General features: G+C 36.4%; 1 protein-coding gene and 1 pseudogene across 1 annotated transcript; both read left to right on the forward strand.

Annotated features, from left to right (window-relative positions):
• Positions 1-5: 5 nt before the first annotated feature.
• LOC133314199 (homeobox-DDT domain protein RLT1-like) lies at positions 6-6,709 on the forward strand (the record flags this gene model as incomplete). Its single annotated transcript, XM_061515647.1, has 12 exons — positions 6-132; positions 263-363; positions 806-892; positions 977-1,129; positions 1,217-1,372; positions 1,675-1,884; positions 1,964-2,626; positions 2,704-3,252; positions 4,115-4,717; positions 4,801-4,905; positions 5,013-5,276; positions 5,585-6,709. Coding segments are annotated over 12 exons (3,855 nt in total), but the record flags the coding sequence as incomplete, so codon positions are not given.
• Positions 6,710-14,663: 7,954 nt separating this feature from the next.
• Positions 14,664-21,398, forward strand: LOC133314200 (homeobox-DDT domain protein RLT1-like; annotated as a pseudogene).
• The last annotated feature ends 642 nt before the right edge of the window (positions 21,399-22,040 follow it).

The following is a 22,040-nucleotide window of genomic DNA, read 5'->3' on the forward strand; positions in this document are numbered from 1 at the left end:
TAGCTAAGGAATCTATGGAACTTATTGAGGATGAACAGCTGGAATTGATGGAGTTGGCTGCCTCAAGCAAGGGGTTTTCCTCTATTATACGTCTTGATTTTGATACTTTGCAAAACCTTGAATCATATAAGGGTGAGCAATTTATTTTTATTTCGCTTTCTATAATTTTACATAATTGTTTTCTTTGGGTATTCGGTGTTTATATGGAAATACTGAAAAGGGAATGAGTTTCTAGCACTGAAACCTTATCATTGTATTGTAGATTCGTTGTGTGTTTTCCCACCCAAGAGTGTAAAGCTAAGAAAACCATTTGCTATCCAACCCTGGATCAACTCTGAAGAGAATGTTGGTAACCTGCTCATGGTATGTTCTCATAATTACTTTTGCTTCTTTATAAGATACATAGCATATAAAATCCTTGTGTTACCTTGCATCATGTCCTCTGCTCTGGTCCTGTCAGAACATTTTTTTGGGGGGTTGGTGGATTGTTTAAGGAATCTGACAGTCGTCTAACTTTACAGTTCTTTATGATTTGAAATAGTAGGTGTATGCTTGTATGAGATAGTTAGGGACGTCTAAGTTTGGTAAACATGGGTCTTTCCTTAGTTTGATATTTTATCTAGTCATGATATTGCATTAAAAAATGTTTTTTATTGTGTGGGGCTTGTTTGTTGAATCAGCACTTCTGTGGATGTACTAATTTCCTGTCTGCATATTGCTTTATCAGTTTTATTCTTAGTTTAGCTAATTGCTTGAAACAAGGCTTCTGAATTTAAAATTTGAGAGCTGTGGTGGTCTATTTCAGGTTTGGAGATTTTTGATTACTTTTGCTGATGTTCTGGAGTTATGGCCTTTTACTCTCGATGAGTTTATGCAAGCATTTCACGACTATGTGCGTTGGTCTGGCCTTTGCTAGTGATTTCATGCTATCAGTTTAGCTATTTTCTTACATTCTTTTTGCTCATTTTTATATTAGGATTCAAGACTGTTGGGTGAGATACATGTTGCTCTTCTTAAAGTGATAATAAAAGACATTGAGGATGTTGCAAGGACACCTTCTACAGGATTAGGAATGAATCAGAATGGTGCTGTTAATTCTGGAGGTGGCCATCCAGAGATTGTGGAAGGGGTAAGTTCAGATATTTCTAATATTTTCTGTCCTTTTTTCAGAGAAATAACAGAGTCCAGTCCTGTAATATTGTCTTTTTTATGTTAGGCATATGCATGGGGGTTTGACATACGAAATTGGCATAAGCACTTAAATCAGTTGACATGGCCGGAAATCTTCCGACAGCTAGCATTATCTGCAGGATATGGACCACAGTTGAAGAAAAGAAGTGTTACATGGTCCTATGAAAAAGATAAAGACGAGGTTCAATTTTCTTTATTTTGCTTTATTATTTTCAGCTGCCGCTTTAAAGATTCTTGTGTTTCATGGTTACCTCCATATTTTAGTGATTTAAGAAAGAGAAATACAATTAAGATATAACTTCAGTTTGCTGGTTTCTTTTAAGCTTTTAAGTTTAACTTGATCCTTTGTATAGTTTTTGTTACTATCAAATGTTTTGCTGACAATTTTTTGTTTTTCATGCATTTTAATCAACAATTAAATGTTTTTTTGGTGTTAAGGTCATTGCATTGAATAAGTGGATCAAAATGTATATCTAATTGCAGGGCAGAAGTTGCGAAGATATCATTTCTACACTTCGTAATGGTTCAGCAGCCGAAAATGCAGTTGCAAAAATGCAGGAGAAAGGGCTATTAGCACCTCGAAGATCTAGGCATAGGTTAACTCCTGGAACAGTTAAGTTTGCAGCATTTCATGTTCTCTCGCTTGAGGGTAGCAAGGGATTGACAGTACTAGAGCTCGCAGAAAAAATTCAGGTGAGTTGCATATCCATTTTAAGTGCTCTTTCGTACTGTCAGGTTTTTTTTCCTTATCTTATGTCTCTTTACCTGTTAGAAATCTGGTCTTCGGGACCTGACAACCAGCAAGACACCTGAGGCATCCATTTCTGTTGCTTTGACAAGAGATGCCAAGCTTTTTGAAAGAATAGCTCCATCAACGTATCGTGTTCGTTCTGCATTTAGAAAAGATCCTGCTGATGCTGAGTCCATTCTGTCTGAAGCAAGAAAGAAAATTCAGATATTTGAAAATGGGTTTCAAGCTGGGGAAGATGCTGATGATGTTGCAAGAGAAGAAGAGTCTGAAAGTGACGAAGTTGATGAGGATCGTGAAGTTGATGACTTGGTAAATCCTTCAATTGCTAAAAAAACATCTGAACTGTGTGATGATTTATCATCAAATGGAAAAGAAAATTTGGTTAATGATGTAGAACTTCAAGATGAGTTTGATAAGGATATGCCTTGTTTTCCTGAGAATGGTTCAAAGAATACCGATTGTGCAAGTACTGCCACTGGACAACCTGTTGCTTGTGAAGATCTGAATGCTGGAAATCTTGGTGAAGATAATACGGAAATTGATGAAAGCAAGTCTGGAGAATCATGGGTTAAAGGGCTTGCAGAAGGAGAATATTCTGATCTCAGTGTAGAGGAGCGTCTAAATGCTCTTGTTGTGTTGGTTGGTGTGGCAAACGAAGGAAATTCAATCCGTGTTGTTCTTGAGGTAAAATTTATTTCATGTATGTCATCAAGTTGATTTTTGTATCTAGTTTATCAAATTGACTTGAAGAAATTTTTCAGGATCGTTTGGAAGCATCAAATGCACTGAAGAAGCAAATGTGGGCAGAAGAAGCACAGACAGACAAAGTTCGTCTGAAAGATGATATTTTTAATAAATTAGATTTTGCATCTATGGGTGGCAATAAAGTTGAAACACAAGACACATGTCCTATTGTGGAGGGCCACCGAAGTCCATTGCTTGACATTAATATTGACGCTGATAATAATGAGGCATCACCCAGCACTGCAGAAAATCAAAAAGCAGCTCCTGTTGCACAGAGCCTGTCTGTTGAAAGGCCCTCTTCAGTTCAAGATCTCTGTACAGGTCCAGATAACCCTCAGGCTCAGCTATCTGCACAATATTCAAAAAGGTCACGATCCCAGTTGAAATCTTATATTTCCCACATAGCGGAGGAGACGTTTGTCTACAGATCCTTACCCCTTGGCCAAGATCGCCGACGTAATCGATATTGGCAATTTGTTGCATCTGCTTCTTGCAATGATCCTGGCTCTGGCAGGATCTTTGTTGAATATCATGATGGAAATTGGAGGCTTATTGATTCTGAAGAGGTAAAAATTTTGTTTGGTGTAGTTTATTGTTTTTCCTTCCCCCATAGACTGATCCTTGTTTTGCTGATCAACTCATTTCTAACTTTAGCAGACGTCAAACACATTCCTCTTTTGTTTCGGTTTTGTGTTTTCCATCAATATCTACCCACTTAGCAAATGCCATTAAGAAGGATAACCTTAAAAATGTGTTAGAATATCTAGAAAATATCTCATAATATCTTTATTATATCAGAACATTTGAGGGTATCTTAAATGATATTTAGGAGTGGTTTTCAGATTTTATTATATTTTCTTCCTTATTCAGGATTAGGAATCTTTTACTAATTTACTAGCATAAATATGATTTAGTGCTTTGTATTTTGTATCGCATTTAATCAATATCAATTTTAGATTATTCATTAGTTTCTTCTTTTCTATCTTTACAAGCCACCATGGGTGTTCATTTTCAATTCTAATGTCTTGCAAAACTCCATGCACTAGATGTCCAGTCCAGTCCTGAGGGTGAGGAATGTGTGTTTAGATGAAAAATTAGATCCCACATTGACTGACCCCTTATATTATAATGACTCGGGCAATCCTTCCCACCTTGAGCTAGCTTTTGGGGTTGACTTTGGCCCAATCTGTTCTCAATTCTAATAATATGAATACCTTCCCCACCCTTTTATTCTCAGCAAATTCTTTTGTATGCCTCTTCCAAAGTTTCATTTTTTTTTTCTTATTTTATGGGCTAGCCAAATATGGTAATATTATTGAATCTGTTTATCTTTTTATCTTTGGGTGCCAATATTTTGTGAATTTTAATGTAGCTTTATGCTTCGTCTTAATTGGTATAATAAATTTTTTTTAACCAATCCTATAACAGGCCTTCAATGCACTTTTGAATTCACTGGATTCACGTGGGATGAGGGAATCTCATTTGCGTTTGATGTTGCTGAAGATTGAAAATCCGTTTAAGGAAAATGTTCGAAAGAACACACTTAGCAACAAAATTGGAAGCAGAGATGAAGCTGATGAAACTGATTCCAGTCCTGATCTCCAGACTGGAACTGACACTCCTAGCAGTACTCTTTGTGGCTTGAACTCTGATGTTTCAGAAACTTCATCATCCTTCAAAATTGAGCTCGGGAAAAGTGAGAGCGAGAAGAAAGCTGCCTTGAGAAGGTATCAAGATTTCCAAAAATGGATGTGGAAAGAATGCTACTGCTCATCAATATTATGTGCAATGAAACATGGGAGAAAGAGAGGCAGCCCTCAGGTTGACATCTGTGATATCTGTCTCAACCCTTATTTCTTTGAAGACTCTCATTGCAATTGTTGCCACCGCACTTTTCCCTCAAATAATGGATTTAATTTTTCTAAACATGCATTTCAATGTGGAGACAAGTTATCCAAAGATATTAGTAATTTAGATTCTTCTCTTCCCTTGCGGACAAGATTGTTTAAGGCTCTTCTTGCTTTTATTGAGGTGAGTTAATAGCCTTGGTTTTTTCTACTAAATTTTAAAATGTTACCTTGTGAGGGATGTTATATTCACATTCTGATGTACAGGCATTTGTTCCACCTGAAGCATTTCAATCAATTTGGAAAGAAGATATTAGGAGGCATTGGGGTCTGAAGTTAAGCAAATCATCTTCTGCTGATGAACTTCTACAGGTTTGCCATTTCAATTAAAATTTTATCTTCCATACCCTTGCAACATTTTAAAAATTGAGAATCAATGTCTGCTCAAACATTTCTAAATTTAGCAATCCGTTTTGCAGATATTGACCCTACTTGAGAGAGCATTAAAGCGAGATTTTTTATCATCAACCTTCACTACAACAGAGGAACTGTTGCGGTCGAGCAGTATGTCAGAGAGTGCTGCACATACTTCTACTAATCCTGAATCAGTTGCTACACTTCCATGGGTTCCACAGACTACTGCAGCTGTGTTTCTTAGACTTTTTGAGTTGGATGGATCCATAATCTATGTACCGCGTGAGAAAACTGAGCTTCGTGAGGAGAAAGACTCTAGGGAGTGCATAGTAAGTCTCTTTCATTTTTCCTTGATTTTTATTGGACTGCTTTTGCTCATAAACTTCTACAATGTATGGTATCACCATGAAAGGTTTGCTATGAAAATATGTATAAGTTGGGCTGACATTTTATATTTTTATCTGAAAATAATGAAGCTGAACTATTATGTATCCAAGCCATTCACCAAGCTGATTGGATGTCAAGTTTCTCTTTGTACAAGTCCCTTTTATTATATATGGGGGACAGTGTGTGGCTGGAAATTTTTCATGCTAATCTAAAGAAAATTAGTCATCTAACTTGCTTTGCTTTCCTGCAGAAGCTTCCTTCAAGATATAATCCCTCCAAATCTAGTAAAGTGGTTGAACCAGAACCAGCAGATTCGGACCATGATGATTTCATGAAAGTTAAATCTGCTCCTATGAAAATTGCACGGAGCAGCAATAAACGTGGACGAGGGAGTCATGATAAAGGACGGGGTAAAAAGCTATCTAAAAGAATGAGGGATTCTAAACGAGATACCAGCCGCAATGTTAAGGTCACTGAGAATCTAAGTCAGAGAATTAAACAGCAGGGACGAGGATCACAAGGACAAGCTGGTGGACGTGGTCGCCGGACAGTGAGGAAAAGGAGAGTGGAAAAAAGGGCTGTTGAAGATTTGTTGCTGGGCCATGGGGCTGCCTCTCATAGCTCCAGTATCGGTAGGGAACCATTGAGAAGCTTGGATGAGGATTGGGATGATAGAAAGGCAAGTCCCATGACTCCCATCCACATGGGGGCTGCCGACATCAGTAACAGTGCTGAAGAGGCTGAATCTGGTGATAATGCTCAAGCAGTGGAATCTGATGATAATGCTCAAGCAGTGGAATCTGATGACAATGATGAAGCAGTGGAATCTGATGACAATGATGAAGCAGTGGAATATGATCAAGGAAACTGGGAGATTGGTTTTAGCGGTACCCCCAACAGATGGAGTAGGCATTTGGTTAATATGAGTGATGAAGATGTGGAAGCTTCTGAAGATGACAATGACAATGGCATTGAAGAGGAGGATTCAGAGGCAGATGTTATGAGCGAGGGTTCAGATGGTATGGCTAATGGAGTTGTAAATGGAGCAGGCTCAGACTCGGCTGATTCTGAAGATTCTTCTGATTAGAGCATAGTTTTTTAGCTGATCAACTAAAAGGATTGCATTTCAAAGCTGCATTACATTTTTGATATTGCAGCTTTACAAAGTACCTGAACTCCTAGTCAGTCATGTCATGGCTTGAAGAGTTTTATGGTTGAGAAGACTTACATAGTATATTTTATCCATGCAGAGTGGATCCTTGTATTTTTAAGCATTTTGAAGCCGAGGGCCTTTAAAGCCAGCCTCATTTCATTTTGTTTTTTATCCTTATAATAGGTATTCATTAATTAATATAGTCTTATACCTTAATTATCACTTCATTGCGCACAAAGTTGATTACTCATATAATTGTCTATTTGATTTTCCTTAATTTACAATTTAACAATTCTGCATAGCTCTTTTAATTAAAGGCTTGGTTGTGAGATATTCTTTCTTTAGTTATTTGATGTTGTTTATCTTTCCCATTTAGATAGGTGACATTGTGACTTAGCTGTGGATTCAAGTCCAGCATCTTGAGCAGATTCTTCACATAATTTATGCGCGTGTTTGTGCATGTGCAAAGATGAGGACATTAAAGGTTCCAAGGCAATTGGCCTTTAGAAGAAGCACATTGTTTGAAGTTCATTTTAAATGTTTCAAAAATATAGTTTAAGTTCTTCAGTCTAATTTGTTGATGTAAAGACCCACTTAGGGGGCGTTTGGTAGAGGAGTTTTGTTTTTATCCGGGAATCATGATTTTCTGGAATATAGTTGGAAAACAACTTTTTCGAAAATGTTAGCAAAAAGGTGTTTGGTAGACAGAAATATTAGTGGGAATATTTATTGAATTTTCATATTGCTATGTTTGATTGATAGTAAAATTTTGATGAAATTTTGGGTAGAATTTACAAATGTACCCTCATTTTTAAATATTAATCTGCAAAGCAAGTACAACTCACAGGTTATTTTCGTCTTTGGATTCAATGTTACTTTTTGGTTTCCTTGGAAAACACACAATTCCATATAATATCTGGAATTTTTTTGTTGGGATCTTGAAATTTTTTCGTTACTTTTGAAATCCTAACATTTCAACTTTCCAGTAATTATATCACACTTTTAGTTTACCAAACGTTGTATTTCAGTTTTCCGAACCTAATAATCCAAGGAAACCACGGAGAATCCGCCTAACAAACAGAACCTTAATGTAATCTGAAATGGCATCAACTGCACTTGTCCAGATAGATATTTCTTTTTACAAAAAAATAAAAGAAAAATATTTCTACAATTACTGCAGATAATAAGTTATATGCAGTAACCGCAGAAAAAACGAACCATTCTTTTTAAAAGATATTAGAGAAACTGCGGAGGCTACGTTGCTTAGTAATTGCAATATAGTGAAATGATCTATTATTTGCATTAGTGAGGGCATTCATTTGTGTCATGAATCATAAATTTTCACATCTCCATTAATATCTTTCTTTCACTTCTTGGTTTGGTAGATATATGTGAAAGAAAATCTCACTTTACCGATGTATGAGAATCTGAAGCAATTTCTCTCGAAAATTAACAAATCATTATAGGGCACATGATTTCCCACGTTCCTCGTATTCCTAACTGGGTGCACTGTGTTGAAGATATTCCACCTCTGTAGATCATATAATTCAAAAGTTTTCATTTTGTCTAATTTTTCATCATAACTTTTCTAGATATGGTGTTTATAGAATGTTGCAATTTTGGGGATAAAATGCAAGACTTTATATTGCTCAGCATTGCTAGTCATTTCTTTTTAAGGATCCTTAGATTTAAGCACTAACAGTTTTTTTTTTTTTTTTTTAAATCAATGATACTTGTATCTTCAAAATTTCATCAAAATGCTGACAATGGTTCGATTCCTGGCCGTATGTATGTATGTAAAATATTTTGTTGATAAAGACAAAACCCACTTCGATGATCTTTACACCTCGCGAAGATTAGTTTTCCACTATCGACTATCGACTATCGACTGAGAAATGCCCTTTGATTTTACTGAAAAAAGATTTGATGTAGAGCAAAGAATTGAATGCATTTTGTGCGAATGATGAATTAGTTTTGTTCCTGGTAAGATTTCAATTTGTTATTTGTCCAATTTAAAGTCTTGGATGCTTGATTTGAAGACGTTAACAAATCTTTATAACTGGTTATATCATCCTTTGATGAAACAGACATCTTTTCAGGCTTCTGTTATAGTTACCTTTCCAGTATTGAGTGCCTGGATGTTACTCTAATCATGATTATTGCTCAGCAGACGATATTTCTTTCTTTGTTTTCCCCAAAGGGGAATGTCCTCCAAAGTGATTTATATTTTATATGTTGTCAAATTTTTATTTATTTTTATTTTTTGAGTCGTGCTTGGCGAACACAAGATTTGTTTCTCCGTAATTTTGAGTTTTGAATGCAGGCTTATGTTGCCTCTTTTACTGGTCAACTTTTATTTTTTCGATAGAATTCATTCAAAATTTGCTAAGATTTAAATCTAATGATTATATAAAGTTATGGCTATGCAAGAGGTTTTTTTATTTTTTATTTTTTTTGGTTTCTTAAAGTACCTCCTTACGAGCGACTAATTTTTATATATATGAATCGTAACATAGAACTCAAGATTACTTGCATAGAAAATCCAAGTCTCTTATACTCAAATTAATATTTATCTATCTAAAATGAATAATAATGTTAACTGTTAACTCATTCTATCAAACATTTTGGAAAAAGAATTGTAGCTGTAATAATGTTTTCAAATTAAATTACATGCAAATACCTTAGGCTTTGTAATTTTTATTTTTATTTTTATAAAAAAATGTATCCTTCCATACGGACCATGCCCCTGGAATTAAATGGAAAGTGGATGCTTCCTTCCTCTTTGACTTCGCTTTTTCTTCACTCCCTTTCCCTCCTTGACATTCTTTTACTATTATTATTGTTATTATTTTAATTTATTTCTTTTGAAAACAGAGTAGGAAATAGGAAGTAATCAAAGTTCCGCCAATTGCGGTATCAACTTCACTCCATCCAAGAAGAACAAAGGTTAAAGGGAAAAAGAAAAAAAGAGAGAGGAAAAGAGATAGGGTATGCTTTCAACTTTCAAGTGAAGTATCCACATCAAAGCATACATGACTACAAAAGACAACATTACTCGTATAAAAATTAAAATACACAGCTTCAGCGAAATTTAAAACCTTGTTGCTCGATTTTGTGCAGATTTATTGCAGTCATTTGATGTGTCATTTCTTTCTCCTTTATCTTTATTTCTATTTGATATGAAAAATGTTAGCCGAGTTGGTACAACGTCCTTACTGATGTGATTTAGAAATTAAAAAATAAAAATTTTTGTTTTGATGTAAATTTGAAACATTTTACTGTTGTGGTGCAATGGAATTCGCCAGCCTAGCAAGCAAGTGGCGTAATAATGTTTTTTCCCCCACCCGCAACGGGTGGCAATTTTAAATACAATACATCAACGACAAAAAATTAATATAATGTTTTTTAATTAAAAAAGGGAAATCAACTTGTCATGTTGTAGGAAAATTACTGTTCATACCTGCAGGGACATCGAAAATGGAGATTGTGTTTATTTATTTTTTTGATTTAATGTTTTAGTGGGTCCCACCATGGTTTTCTATCTGCAGGTATGAATAGTAATTTTCCTGCAACATGACAAGTTGATTTCCCATTAAAAAATTACGTATTTATTACAGTTTTGAAAAAAAAATTACGAATTTATTGCACAATGTTACGTCCTTTTGGGCGTCACATGTCACGTCCAAAGAGGGCGTCACGTTCTGGTGAGTCACGCCCAAACCAGGCGTGAGATGTGACGCCTAAAAGGGGCGTCACCCACCCACCCTATAAAAACTTCCCATTTTTGCACTATGGGCACTATGAGTATCTAGTGATCCCATTTGGGCTTACTAATGCCCCGGCCGTGTTCATGAGTTATATGAACCGAATTTTCAAACCACATTTAGATCAGTTTGTTGTAGTATTCATTGATGATATTCTGATCTACTCCAAAAGTAAGGAAGAACATGCAGAGCATTTGAAGATAGTTCTACAGATTTTAAGGGAGCATCAGTTATATGCCAAACCATCCAAGTGTGAGTTTTGGTTACATGAGATCCAGTTTCTTGGACACGTCATATCATCTACAGGAGTGGCTGTTAATCCGAGTAAAATTGAAGCTGTGCTGGATTGGGAGAGACCCAAGAGTGTTACTGAGATCCGAAGTTTTCTGGGTTTAGCAGGATACTACAGGCGGTTTATTAATGGATTCTCCAGAATTGCCTTGCCATTGACTAGGTTGACCCGAAAAGGGGTGCCATTTGCATGGACCCTTGGGTGTGATGTGAGTTTTCAAGAATTGAAAGATAAGTTGACTACCGCACCGGTTCTGATTCTTCCTGATCCGGAGAAGAGATTTGAGATCTATTGTGATGCATCCAAGTATGGATTAGGGTGTGTGTTGATGCAGGAGCGAAAGGTAGTGGCCTATGCTTCTAGACAGTTGAGACCACATGAAGAGAATTACCCTACTCATGATCTTGAGTTAGCGGCCGTGGTTTTTGCATTGAAAATATGGAGACACTTCTTGTATGGTGCTACCTTCACAGTTTTTAGTGATCACAAAAGCTTGAAGTATCTATTCGATCAAAAGGAGCTTAATATGAGACAAAAGAGATGGATGGAATTCCTGAAGGATTATGAGTTTGACCTTCAGTATCACCCTGGAAAGGCGAATGTAGTGGCTGATGCCTTGAGCAGAAAGACCACGGGTGTGGCTAGCATGATGATTGCAGAGTATGATTTGATTGAGGAGTTCAGGGATTTGCGAATTTCTGTGACACCATTTGAGACTTCATATTTCATGACTACGGTCGAAGTCCGAAATTCGTTAATGGAAAAAGTTAAAGCGGCCCAAGTGCTTGATGAAGGGATCCAAATGATGAAAGAGCAAGATTTTGTGTTCACCGATGCTTCTCATGTGAAATACTACAAAGATCGGTTAATTGTCCCGAAGGGACCAATGGTAGAAGAAGTGTTAACAAAGGGTCATATGGGTAAGTACACCATCCACCCAGGTGCAACTAAGATGTACCAAGATTTGAAACAGAATTTTTGGTGGTCTGGGATGAAGAAAGACATAGCCCAGTTTGTGAATAAGTGCCTTATTTGTCAGAAGGTAAAAATTGAGCATCAGAAGCCTTCTGGTTTGCTACAACCATTAGATATTCCGGAGTGGAAGTGGATGAGTATATCCATGGACTTTGTTGTTGGATTACCAAGAAGCCAGGCTGGATTTGATTCCATATGGGTTGTGGTTGATAGGTTGACTAAATCCGCCCATTTCATTCCAGTCAAGACGACCTTTTCCACAGAGCAGCTAGCCAAACTATATGTTAGAGAGATTGTGAAGCTTCATGGCATTCCCGAAAGCATAGTTAGCGATCGGGATCCGAAGTTTACTTCACGCTTTTGGGAAGCGTTACATGAGGCCTTTGGTACTCAATTGAGATTGAGTACTGCTTATCACCCGCAGACAGATGGTCAGACAGAGAGGACCATTCAGACACTGGAGGACATGCTGAGAGCGTGTGTGCTTGAGCAGGGTAATACTTGGGACAAGTACCTGCCACTGGTTGAGTTCTCCTACAACAATAGTTATCATGCCAGTCTGGGCGTGGCTCCTTATGAGGCCTTGTATGGCCGTAGGTGTAGAGCACCTACTTGTTGGACGGAGATCGGAGAAAGACAGTTATTGGGGCCAGACTTGGTCCAAGAGACTACGAAGCAGATTGAGATGATCAGAGATAGGCTGAAGAAAGCCCAGAGCCGTCAGAAGAGTTACTATGATGCCAAGCACAGACCCCTTGAGTTTTCTGAAGGGGATCATGTATTCATCCGACTATCACCTACTACAGGTGTTGGGCGTGCCTTGGGAGTGAGGAAGTTGAGTCCACGGTTCATTGGGCCCTACCAGATAATAAAGAGGGTCGGACCGGTGGCGTATCAACTTGCTCTACCTCCCAACTTGGCGAATTTACATGACGTTTTCCATGTGAGTCAACTCCGCAGATATATATCTGATGATTCACACATTGTACAGTATGATGACATAGAGGTTAAGAAGGACCTGAAGTTTGTTGTTGCACCTTCTAAGGTTCTTGCTCGAGATGAAAAACAGCTTCGAAATAGAGTTATTCCCATGATCAAGATCCAATGGGAAGGATTGACGCAAGCGGATGCCACATGGGAGCGGGAGGATGATATTCTCCGGCAATATCCCGATTTTGATATCAGGTATGATCTGATTTTGAGGACAAAATCTTTTAAAAGGTGTGGTGAATATAATAACCCTAATTATATGACTTTTAAATTAGAGGGTTATAAAGATGACCTTATAGTCATAAATGGAATTAGCATAAAATTATAAGAATTTTGATACCCATATTGAGGTATTATGCACAGATGAATTTTCATTTGTCAAATTTGACTGCTGACGTAATAACAGTTAGTAGAATAGCTCCAAGTTAGAAAATTATAGTTAGAGAGCTAATCTAATGATATAAACATCATGAATGAGGTTAGGATATGATTTGGTGAAGATTGATACCCATATTGGGGTATTTTTGAAAAGTCACTTCTGCCGGGTATTTTGTACTGCTGTAGCAGCATCCGGTAGAATCCCGGAACAGGAAAAAGATAAGAAAATAGAAATAAAGACCAATATATGCCTAAGAAGTCATAATTAGACCAATATATGATGAGGTAGTATTCAGATATGTTTACGTGTTGGATTGCATGCTGTTAGATATAGTGGCACTGAGCCAAGTTATGCATGCGCCCATGGATGGACATTTGATTATATTTGTATAAACTGTTTATCAGGAAATGCTTCTGTGAGGGATTGGAAAATCCCCAGTTGTCCGATTTATAGAGGAAACTCTGCCCGATTTTCGTTTACGACGAATGAGAATTTAAAAAGAAAAAAAAAAGTTAGCTCGTATTTTCAGAAGTTAAGTCTTCCGTTGTTTTCTGTTTTATCATATGTATGTTAATTGAACCGGCTCGAGACGAGGATGTTACAGTGAACCCGTTGAAAAGGAAAGGAAATAATGGCAAACAAATTTTTTTATTTAGTAATATAAAAATAAATAAGAAGTGAAAGAAATTTAAAGAGATCAATTCTTCTTAAATAAATAAACTTTATTTCCTTTAAAATTGAAGTAGAAAAGAGGAGATACAAATATATATTACAACAGAATAATATTTTTGCAGTTACTGCAGATAAGTTATCTGTATTTACTCTCAAAACGACGTTATTTAAGGATTGAAAGATTAAAAAATTATAATTATAAAGACAATAACTCTGAAATAAATTAAAATTACAAAAATACCATGATTTCTATCCCAAAATGACGTCGTATTGGACTTATTGCAGATAACTTATCTGCAATGACTGCAGAAAAAGAGAACCCATATTACAATTAACGATAACAATAATTCCGTTCGTTTCTTTAATATTAAACTTTCAATTAATAATTAAATTTCGTTTGTTAGAAAATTAAAGGATAACCAAAAGAAATATAACAAAGATAAAAAAGAAAATTATGATAAGATGAGAGTAGTATCTCTATTAAATTATATATTCAAGCTTTGTATATTAATTCTATTTATAGTTTTTCAGCCATCATGAAGTAAATAATAAAATTTAATCATTCTAATTACACAAAATTAGAAGTTACACATTTTGGTACCTTTTTATGGATTACGGATATTGTATTAATAATATTTCTAACGTTCTTTCATTTTTTTATTATTTTTTTAAGGGAAAATTATTTGTCCTTTTAAAAGATGTAAGGTTATATCATTTTAATTTAGGGGAAGATATACAAACCACAAAAAAAAATGTTTATCACTGTTACAGTCAATTTAATCTCTGTTGATTTCCGTCAATCTAACGATTATAATTTATTTTGAATTAATAATTAATTAATAAATGTGACACAATATTATTAATTTTCAATAAATTATAATTGTTAGATTGACGAAAATTAAAATAAAAAAGGAAAAAAAAAATAGAAAATCTCAGACAAGATTCTAAAAAAAATATGTTCATCGAAATTAATACACCCGGAAAAAGAGGCACACACGCGCTATCACAGACTTGTTAGCTTTAGCACAAAAATAAAATAAAATAAGATAGAAGCATAAACAAAAGAAAAAGATTTGGCGTGTTTTTGTTTTGATAGCCCTCATTAAGATCCTGTTTGACAGGAACAACAAAGCACACAGTCACACTGACACCGTTGATTCATAAAAAAACTAGAGTTCAAAAAAAATCAAATCAAATCAGAATGTTAGCAATCAAGAGCAACTGTTGTTCTTGGTTTATTATTTTTGTTTTTCGATTATTAATATTCAAACAATTCAAGAGCAATCTTGAATCTTTTCAAATCCTTATAGATTTTATTTTTATTTTTATCAAGATAGATTCAAAATTTGTTCAAGATAGAATCCTTATGCCTTCTCATTACTTGACTCTCACGGCTTTTTGGTTCAAGAGAGAGAGGTATAAAGATAGAGTCCAAATTGATTCTTTGGCGAAATCCTAATTTCTTTTTCTTCTTCTTCTTCCTCTCTAGCGGGTTCTGCGATTTTTAGGGTTTGTGAAGCAAAGAGAAAAGTTTCGATCTTTGATTGGTTTTCGTCGATGGAGGGCGAGGCCGGTTCGGAGGGAGACAATAAGCGGAAAAGGGGTGGCGCAGATGATAACAGCAACGACAATAATGGAAGCAATAGCAAGATTGCGAATTCCAATGAGGGGCAGAGCAAGCCCAAGCGCCAGATGAAGACCCCCTTTCAGCTTCAAAATCTCGAGAAAGCTTATGCTTGTTCGTCCCTTATGCTTACTCCTTCGTTCTTCAATTTCACAATTCTCAATTTTTTGTGTGTTTATTTGTTGGTTTTTTATTTGCAGTAATTTTTTTTTTAATTGGAAGAATTTTTGTTTCTTTTTGGTTAATTTTGTGATTTTGTTTGGTTAGTGGATACTTATCCTTCGGAGGCGATGAGATTAGAGTTGTCGGAAAAGTTGGGGTTGTCGGATCGGCAACTGCAGATGTGGTTCTGTCATAGGAGGTTGAAGGACAAGAAGGACTTGCCTTCCAAGAAACGGCCGCGGAAGGTGGCAGCAGAGCCTTTGCCAGATTCCCCCACAGATGACATGAGGTTGGACCCTGAACTTGGCAATGAGTATGGATCCGGGTCGGGTTCGGGGTCCAGCCCGCTTACCCGTTCTGAGTCCCGGAATGCGATGCCCCGTTATTATGAGTCCCCTCAGGCTGGAATGGAGCGTAGAGCAATTGCTTCTGTGGAGGCACAGTTAGGGGAGCCGTTGAGGGAAGATGGACCCATTCTAGGAGTAGAGTTTGACCCATTGCCACCAGATGCATTTGGGGCACCCATAGGTATAATCATAGAACTTGTGTTCCTATTATCTTCACTTATTGGGTTAACTGATTGTTGCAGTTTCTTTAATATGTTTTGTTGTACATTTTGTAACTCCTAAATTACCTTGGCATGCCTGAATTGTTTATCTTCCTTGCATTTCTCATCTACTCAGGCATCATGAAAATGTTATTGACTGTAGTGGCTCTATCTGGCATAGATATGTTTTCTATTTCATTTGGATAAATTTTCTTTTGTGGCTCTGCTGTCCATCTCTAGGGCTCTGCTTCTTTGTGATTAAAAGAAGTTGCTAGAAACAATACTACTGTGGTATTTGTTGTTTGTGTCTTTGTGATGGCTGCATGCACCATTGTTTGGCTACTGACACTTCTGGCATGTGATTTTTGGTGCAGCAGTTACAGAACAGCGGAAGCGACCTAGTCTTGCCTATGACAGTAAAATATATGATAGGCATGATATGAGAGCAAATAAGGTTGGTTTTCACATCAAGTATCTTGGTCAATAAAATGAACCTAGTCTTGAGCTGCATGTGCAACATATCTTTATTGGTAACTAGTTGGAGATAGCTATGATGATGGAGTAGCTTTTTTACATGCTTGTTCTTCATGTCAGTGTACAAATGTGTATTCCTTTAGTTCTTATGCTATTTGGTGCTTTGGGCTTTTACCTCTTTCTAAATGACCTACTAGTAGTACCAGCTTGAAACAAGATACACGAACTTCTTTTTAATTGTTTATATATATGGACTTTTTTTCTTAAACATTTTTATTTAGATGCTAATCTTGTACAAGGAAAATGGAAAAAGGAAAACGGTGGGTAAGGTTGGCGGTGGTCATTTTAGATTTAGGTGTTAGCTTGCTAAGTTAGTATATCTGTGATATTGATTTTTAAAGTGTCTTTTTCCCTGTCTTGACATGCACATTATCTTTTTAAATGCTCTTTCAGTACAAATAATCTTCCATTTATATTTTCTTCAACAGTTTGAGGAACTGGAAAGCCTGCAGTTATTATTTGTTTAATTTTTTTTTACTTCTGTTGCTATATATTTTTTACTGCTTAGTTGCTTTATATGAGAGTTTGATTTGAAATGAGCTCCATTCTAGGCTTTGGCAAGGACATTCCATGAATATCAATTTCTACCAAACCAGTCTGGCATTAGGTCTGATGCTTTTGGACAGTTCAGCCAACCTCATTTACATGATCCAATGGAGGGTCCTGCCAGAAACCCCCCTTTTGTTGTTGGAAATGAACAGCTACCTAGAATTCATGCTACTACCAAAGGTCATTCTTCTCGTCCTCGTCTTTTGTCACAACAAGACAAGCAAGGGATTCCCTATCAGTCTCCTACTGGAGATAAAGATGATGCCCCCCAAACGGAATTATACACAAACATAGCTAATATCGGAATGAACTCTCACTTTACTGATCACCAAATTGTTGGGCCGGAAAGTCCCCATGCTTTACCTAGTGGACAAGTTTTGCCTAACAATATGCGGATCGAGAAGAAACGAAAGGTATCTTTTAGCTATCTGGAGTAATTAATGTTGTAATTTTTGTCTGTGTTAACTCTTGGATGTATTTAATATATTCTTTGCGGTGGATGATTTTATAATTTTAACTATATTTATATAGAGTGATGATGCCAGAATTACAAGGGAAGTTGAAGCCCATGAGATGAAGATCCGAAAAGAGCATGAGAAACAAGATAACCTTAGACGAAAGGTTTTATTGAAATCAATTTAGTTTAGCCTGCTATCACATTTTTTATAGAGGTTAAAATGAATCACATTGACATTTTTTTTTAATTAATCCCTCCTTTTCCCTCTCTTTTTTAGAGTGAAGAGCGAATGAAGAAAGAGATGGAGAAACAAGATCGTGAAAGAAGAGAGGTTGATGCGTGAGAGACAACGTGAAGAGGAAAGAACAAAACGTGAAATTGAACGAAGGGAAAAGCATTTGCTGAAGGAAAATTTAAGAGTAAGTTTGTAAGCCTAATGATGATAGCCTTCTTTTGGCTAATATTTAGACATCTGAGGATTTTGTTTTTCTTTTGGTATATTGAGGATATTTAATGTATTTGCCACATATTCTATCTTAAAAAAGGCTGAGAAATTGAGGCAAAAAGAAGAGCTTCGCAAAGAAAAAGAGGCAGAGAGAAGGAAAGCTGCCCTTGAGAAGGCAACTGCCTGTAGAATAGCCAAGGAATCTACCGAACTTATTGAGGATGAACAGCTGGAATTGATGGAGTTGGCTGCCTCAAGCAAGGGGTTTTCCTCTATTATACATCTTGATTTTGATACTTTGCAAAACCTTGAATCATACAAGGGTGAGCAATTTATTTTTATTTCGCTTTCTATAATTTTACATAATTGGTTTCTTTGGGTATTATGTGTTTATATGGAAATGCTGAAAAGGGAATTAGTTTCTAGCACTGAAACCTTATCATTGTATTGTAGATTCATTGTGTGTTTTCCCACCCAAGAGTGTAAAGCTAAGAAAACCATTTGCTATACAACCCTGGATCAACTCTGTAGAGAATGTTGGTAACCTGCTCATGGTATGTTCTCATCAATTTTGAAGGATGATGAAGTTTCTGAAGCATCAGAGTTCAAGCCACAAAGAGTACTGCTAGGACTGTCAGTTCCAGTCTGGAGATCAGGACTGGAATCAGTTTCATCAGCTTCATTTTTAACACAAGTTTCACCTCTGCTTCCAATTTTGTTACTAAGTGTGTTCTTTCGAACATTTTCCTTAAACGGATTTTCAATCTTCAGCAACATTAAACGCAAATGAGATTCCCTGATCCCACGTGAATCCAAAAGTGCATTGAAGGCCTGTTATAGGATTGGTTAAAAAAAAATATTATACCAATTAAGACAAAGCACTTTTTAATTCACTGGATTCACGTGGGATCAGGGAATCTCATTTGCATTTAATGTTGCTGAAGATTGAAAATCCGTTTAAGGAAAATGTTCGAAAGAACACACTTAGTAACAAAATTGGAAGCAGAGGTGAAACTTGTGTTAAAAATGAAGCTGATGAAACTGATTCCAGTCCTGATCTCCAGACTGGAACTGACAGTCCTAGCAGTACTCTTTGTGGCTTGAACTCTGATGCTTGAGAAACTTCATCATCCTTCAAAATTGAGCTCGGGAAAAGTGAGAGCGAGAAGAAAGCTGCCTTGAGAAGGTATCAAGATTTCCAAGAATGGATGTGGAAAGAATGCTACCCCTCATCAATATTATGTGCAATGAAACATGGGAGAAAGAGAGGCAACCTTCAGGTTGACATCTCTGATATCTGTCTCAACCCTTATTTCTTTGAAGACCCTCATTGCAATTGTTGCCACCGCACTTTTCCCTCAAATAATGGATTTAATTTTTCTGAACATGCATTTCAATGTGGAGACAAGTTATCCAAAGATATTAGTATTTCAGATTCTTCTCTAACCTTGCGGACAAGATTGTTTAAGGCCCTTCTGGCTTTTATTGAGGTGAATTAATAGCCTTGTTTTTTTCTACTAAATTTTAAAATGTTACCTTTTGAGGGATGTTATATTCACATTCTGATGTACAGGCATTTGTTCCACCTGAAGCATTTCAATCAATTTGGAAAGAAGATATTAGGAGGCATTGGGGTGTCAAGTTAAGCAAATCATCTTCTGCTGAGGAACTTCTACAGGTTTTCCATTTCAATTAAAATTTTATCTTCCATACCCTTGCAACATTTTAAAAATTGAGAATCAATGTCTGCTCAAACATTTCTAAATTTAGCAATCCGTTTTGCAGATATTGACCCTACTTGAGAGAGCATTAAAGCGAGATTTTTTATCATCAACCTTCACTACAACAGAGGAATTGTTGCGGTCGAGCAGTATGTCAGAGAGTGCTACACATACTTCTACTAATCCTGAATCAGTTGCTATACTTCCATGGGTTCCACAGACTACTGCAGCTGTGTTTCTTAGACTTTTTGAGTTTGATGGATCCATAATCTATGTACTGCGTGAGAAAAGTGAGCTTCGTGAGGAGAAAGACTCTAGGGAGTACATAGTAAGTCTCTTTCATTTTTCCTTGATTTTTATTGGACTGCTTTTGCTCATAAACTTCTACAATGTCTGGTATCACCATGAAAGGTTTGCTATGAAAATATGTATAAGTTCGGCTGACATTTTATATTTTTATCTGAAAATAATGAAGCTGAACTATTGTGTATCCAAGACATTCACCAAGCAGATTGGATGTCAAGTTTCCCTTTGTACAAGTCCCTTTTATTATATATGGGGGACAGTGTGTGGCTGGAAATTTTTCATGCTAATCTAAAGAAAATTAGTCATCTAACTTGCTTTGCTTTCCTGCAGAAGCTTCCTTCAAGATATAATCCCTTCAAATCTCATAAAGTGGTTGAACCAGAACCAGCAGATTCGGACCATGATGATTTCATGAAAGTTAAATCTGCTCCTATGAAAATTGCACGGAGCAGCAATAAACGTGGACGAGGGAGTCATGATAAAGGATGGGGTAAAAAGCGATCTAAAAGAATGAGTGATTCTAAACAAGATACCAGCCGCAATGAGAATCTAAGTCAGAGAATTAAACAGCAGGGACAAGGATCACAAGGACAAGCTGGTGGACATGGTCGCCGGACAGTGAGGAAAAGGAGAGTGGAAAAAAGGGCTGTTGAAGATTTGTTGCTGGGCCATGGGGCTGCCTCTCATAGCTCCAGTATTGGTAGGGAACCATTGAGAAGCTTGGATGAGGATTGGGATGATAGAAAGGCAAGTCCCATGACTCCCATCCACATGGGGGCTGCTGACATCAGTAACAGTGCTGAAGAGGCTGAATCTGATGATAATGCTCAAGCAGTGGAATCTGATGATAATGCTCAAGCAATGGAATCTGATGACAGTGATCAAGCAGTGGCATATGATCAAGGAAACTGGGAGATTGGTTTTAACGGTACCCCCAACAGATGGAGTAGGCATTTGGTTAATATGAGTGGTGGAGATGTGGAAGCTTCTGAAGATGACAATGACAATGGCATTGAAGAGGAGGATTCAGAGGCAGATGTTATGAGCGAGGGTTCACAGATGGTATGGCTAATAGAGTTGTAAATGGAGCAGGCTCAGACTCGGCTGATTCTGAAGATTCTTCATGATTAGAACATTGGTTTTTAGTTGATCAACTAAAGGATTGCATTTCAAAGCTGCATTACATTTTTGATATTGCAGCTTTACAAAGTACCTGAACTCCTAGTCATGTCATGGCTTGAAGAGTTTTATGGTTGAGAAGACTTACATAGTATATTTTATCCATGCAGAGTGGATCCTTGTGTTTTTAAGCATTTTAAAGCCGAGGGCCTCATCTCATTTTGTTTTTTTCCCTTGTCATAGGTATTCATTAATTAATAGAGTCTTATACCTTAATTATTACTTCATTGCGCACAAAGTCGATTACTGATATAATTGTCCATTTGATTTTCCTTACTCTATTTACAATTTAACAATTCTGCATAGCTCTTTTAATTAAATGCTTGGTTGAGAGGTTCTTTCTTTAGTTATTTGATGTTGTTTATCTTTCCCATTTAGATAGGTAGGGGTGTGCATGGAGCGGTTCATAACCGGTTTTAACAAAAATCGAATCGAACCAGTTTTAAATGGTTTGGCTTTCAAACTGAACTGATTTTCTTCGTTTAAAACCGGTTTTTAATTTTCTAAACTGGTTTTTTTTAATTTGCTTGGCTCATTTATAATTATAAAATGTATTTTTTCCAAACTCACGTACGTTCAAATGTTGAGACTATAAATGCATCAAATTCTATATTCTTTCGTCAGAGAAAAATAATTATAGAACCCACTCAATCTACATATATTTTAATAATGAATTCTGCAATTTCTTCTTAAACATTGATCCAGCTCGTGAAATAGAGAATGTGGGGGAAGAATATTTTAAGAAAAGTATGTAATATAGACTAACCTTTAAAAATTTTCAGTGATATCAATTTGTAATATTAAAAAAAAAAAACAGTTACTATGACTATGACCTTTATTAAAATAACCAAACAAACTGGACAAACAATTGAATCGCATCTCATGTCACCAACATTCTCATCCTCAAATTGGAACAAAGAGGTTAACAATCAATATCCACTGACAACGCCTAACCAA

Source organism: Gastrolobium bilobum, unplaced genomic scaffold (assembly GCF_033153095.1).
Source record: "Gastrolobium bilobum isolate Gb01-03AN ecotype WA unplaced genomic scaffold, APGP_CSIRO_Gbil_v1 utg152395, whole genome shotgun sequence".
NCBI classification, from domain to species: domain Eukaryota; kingdom Viridiplantae; phylum Streptophyta; class Magnoliopsida; order Fabales; family Fabaceae; genus Gastrolobium; species Gastrolobium bilobum.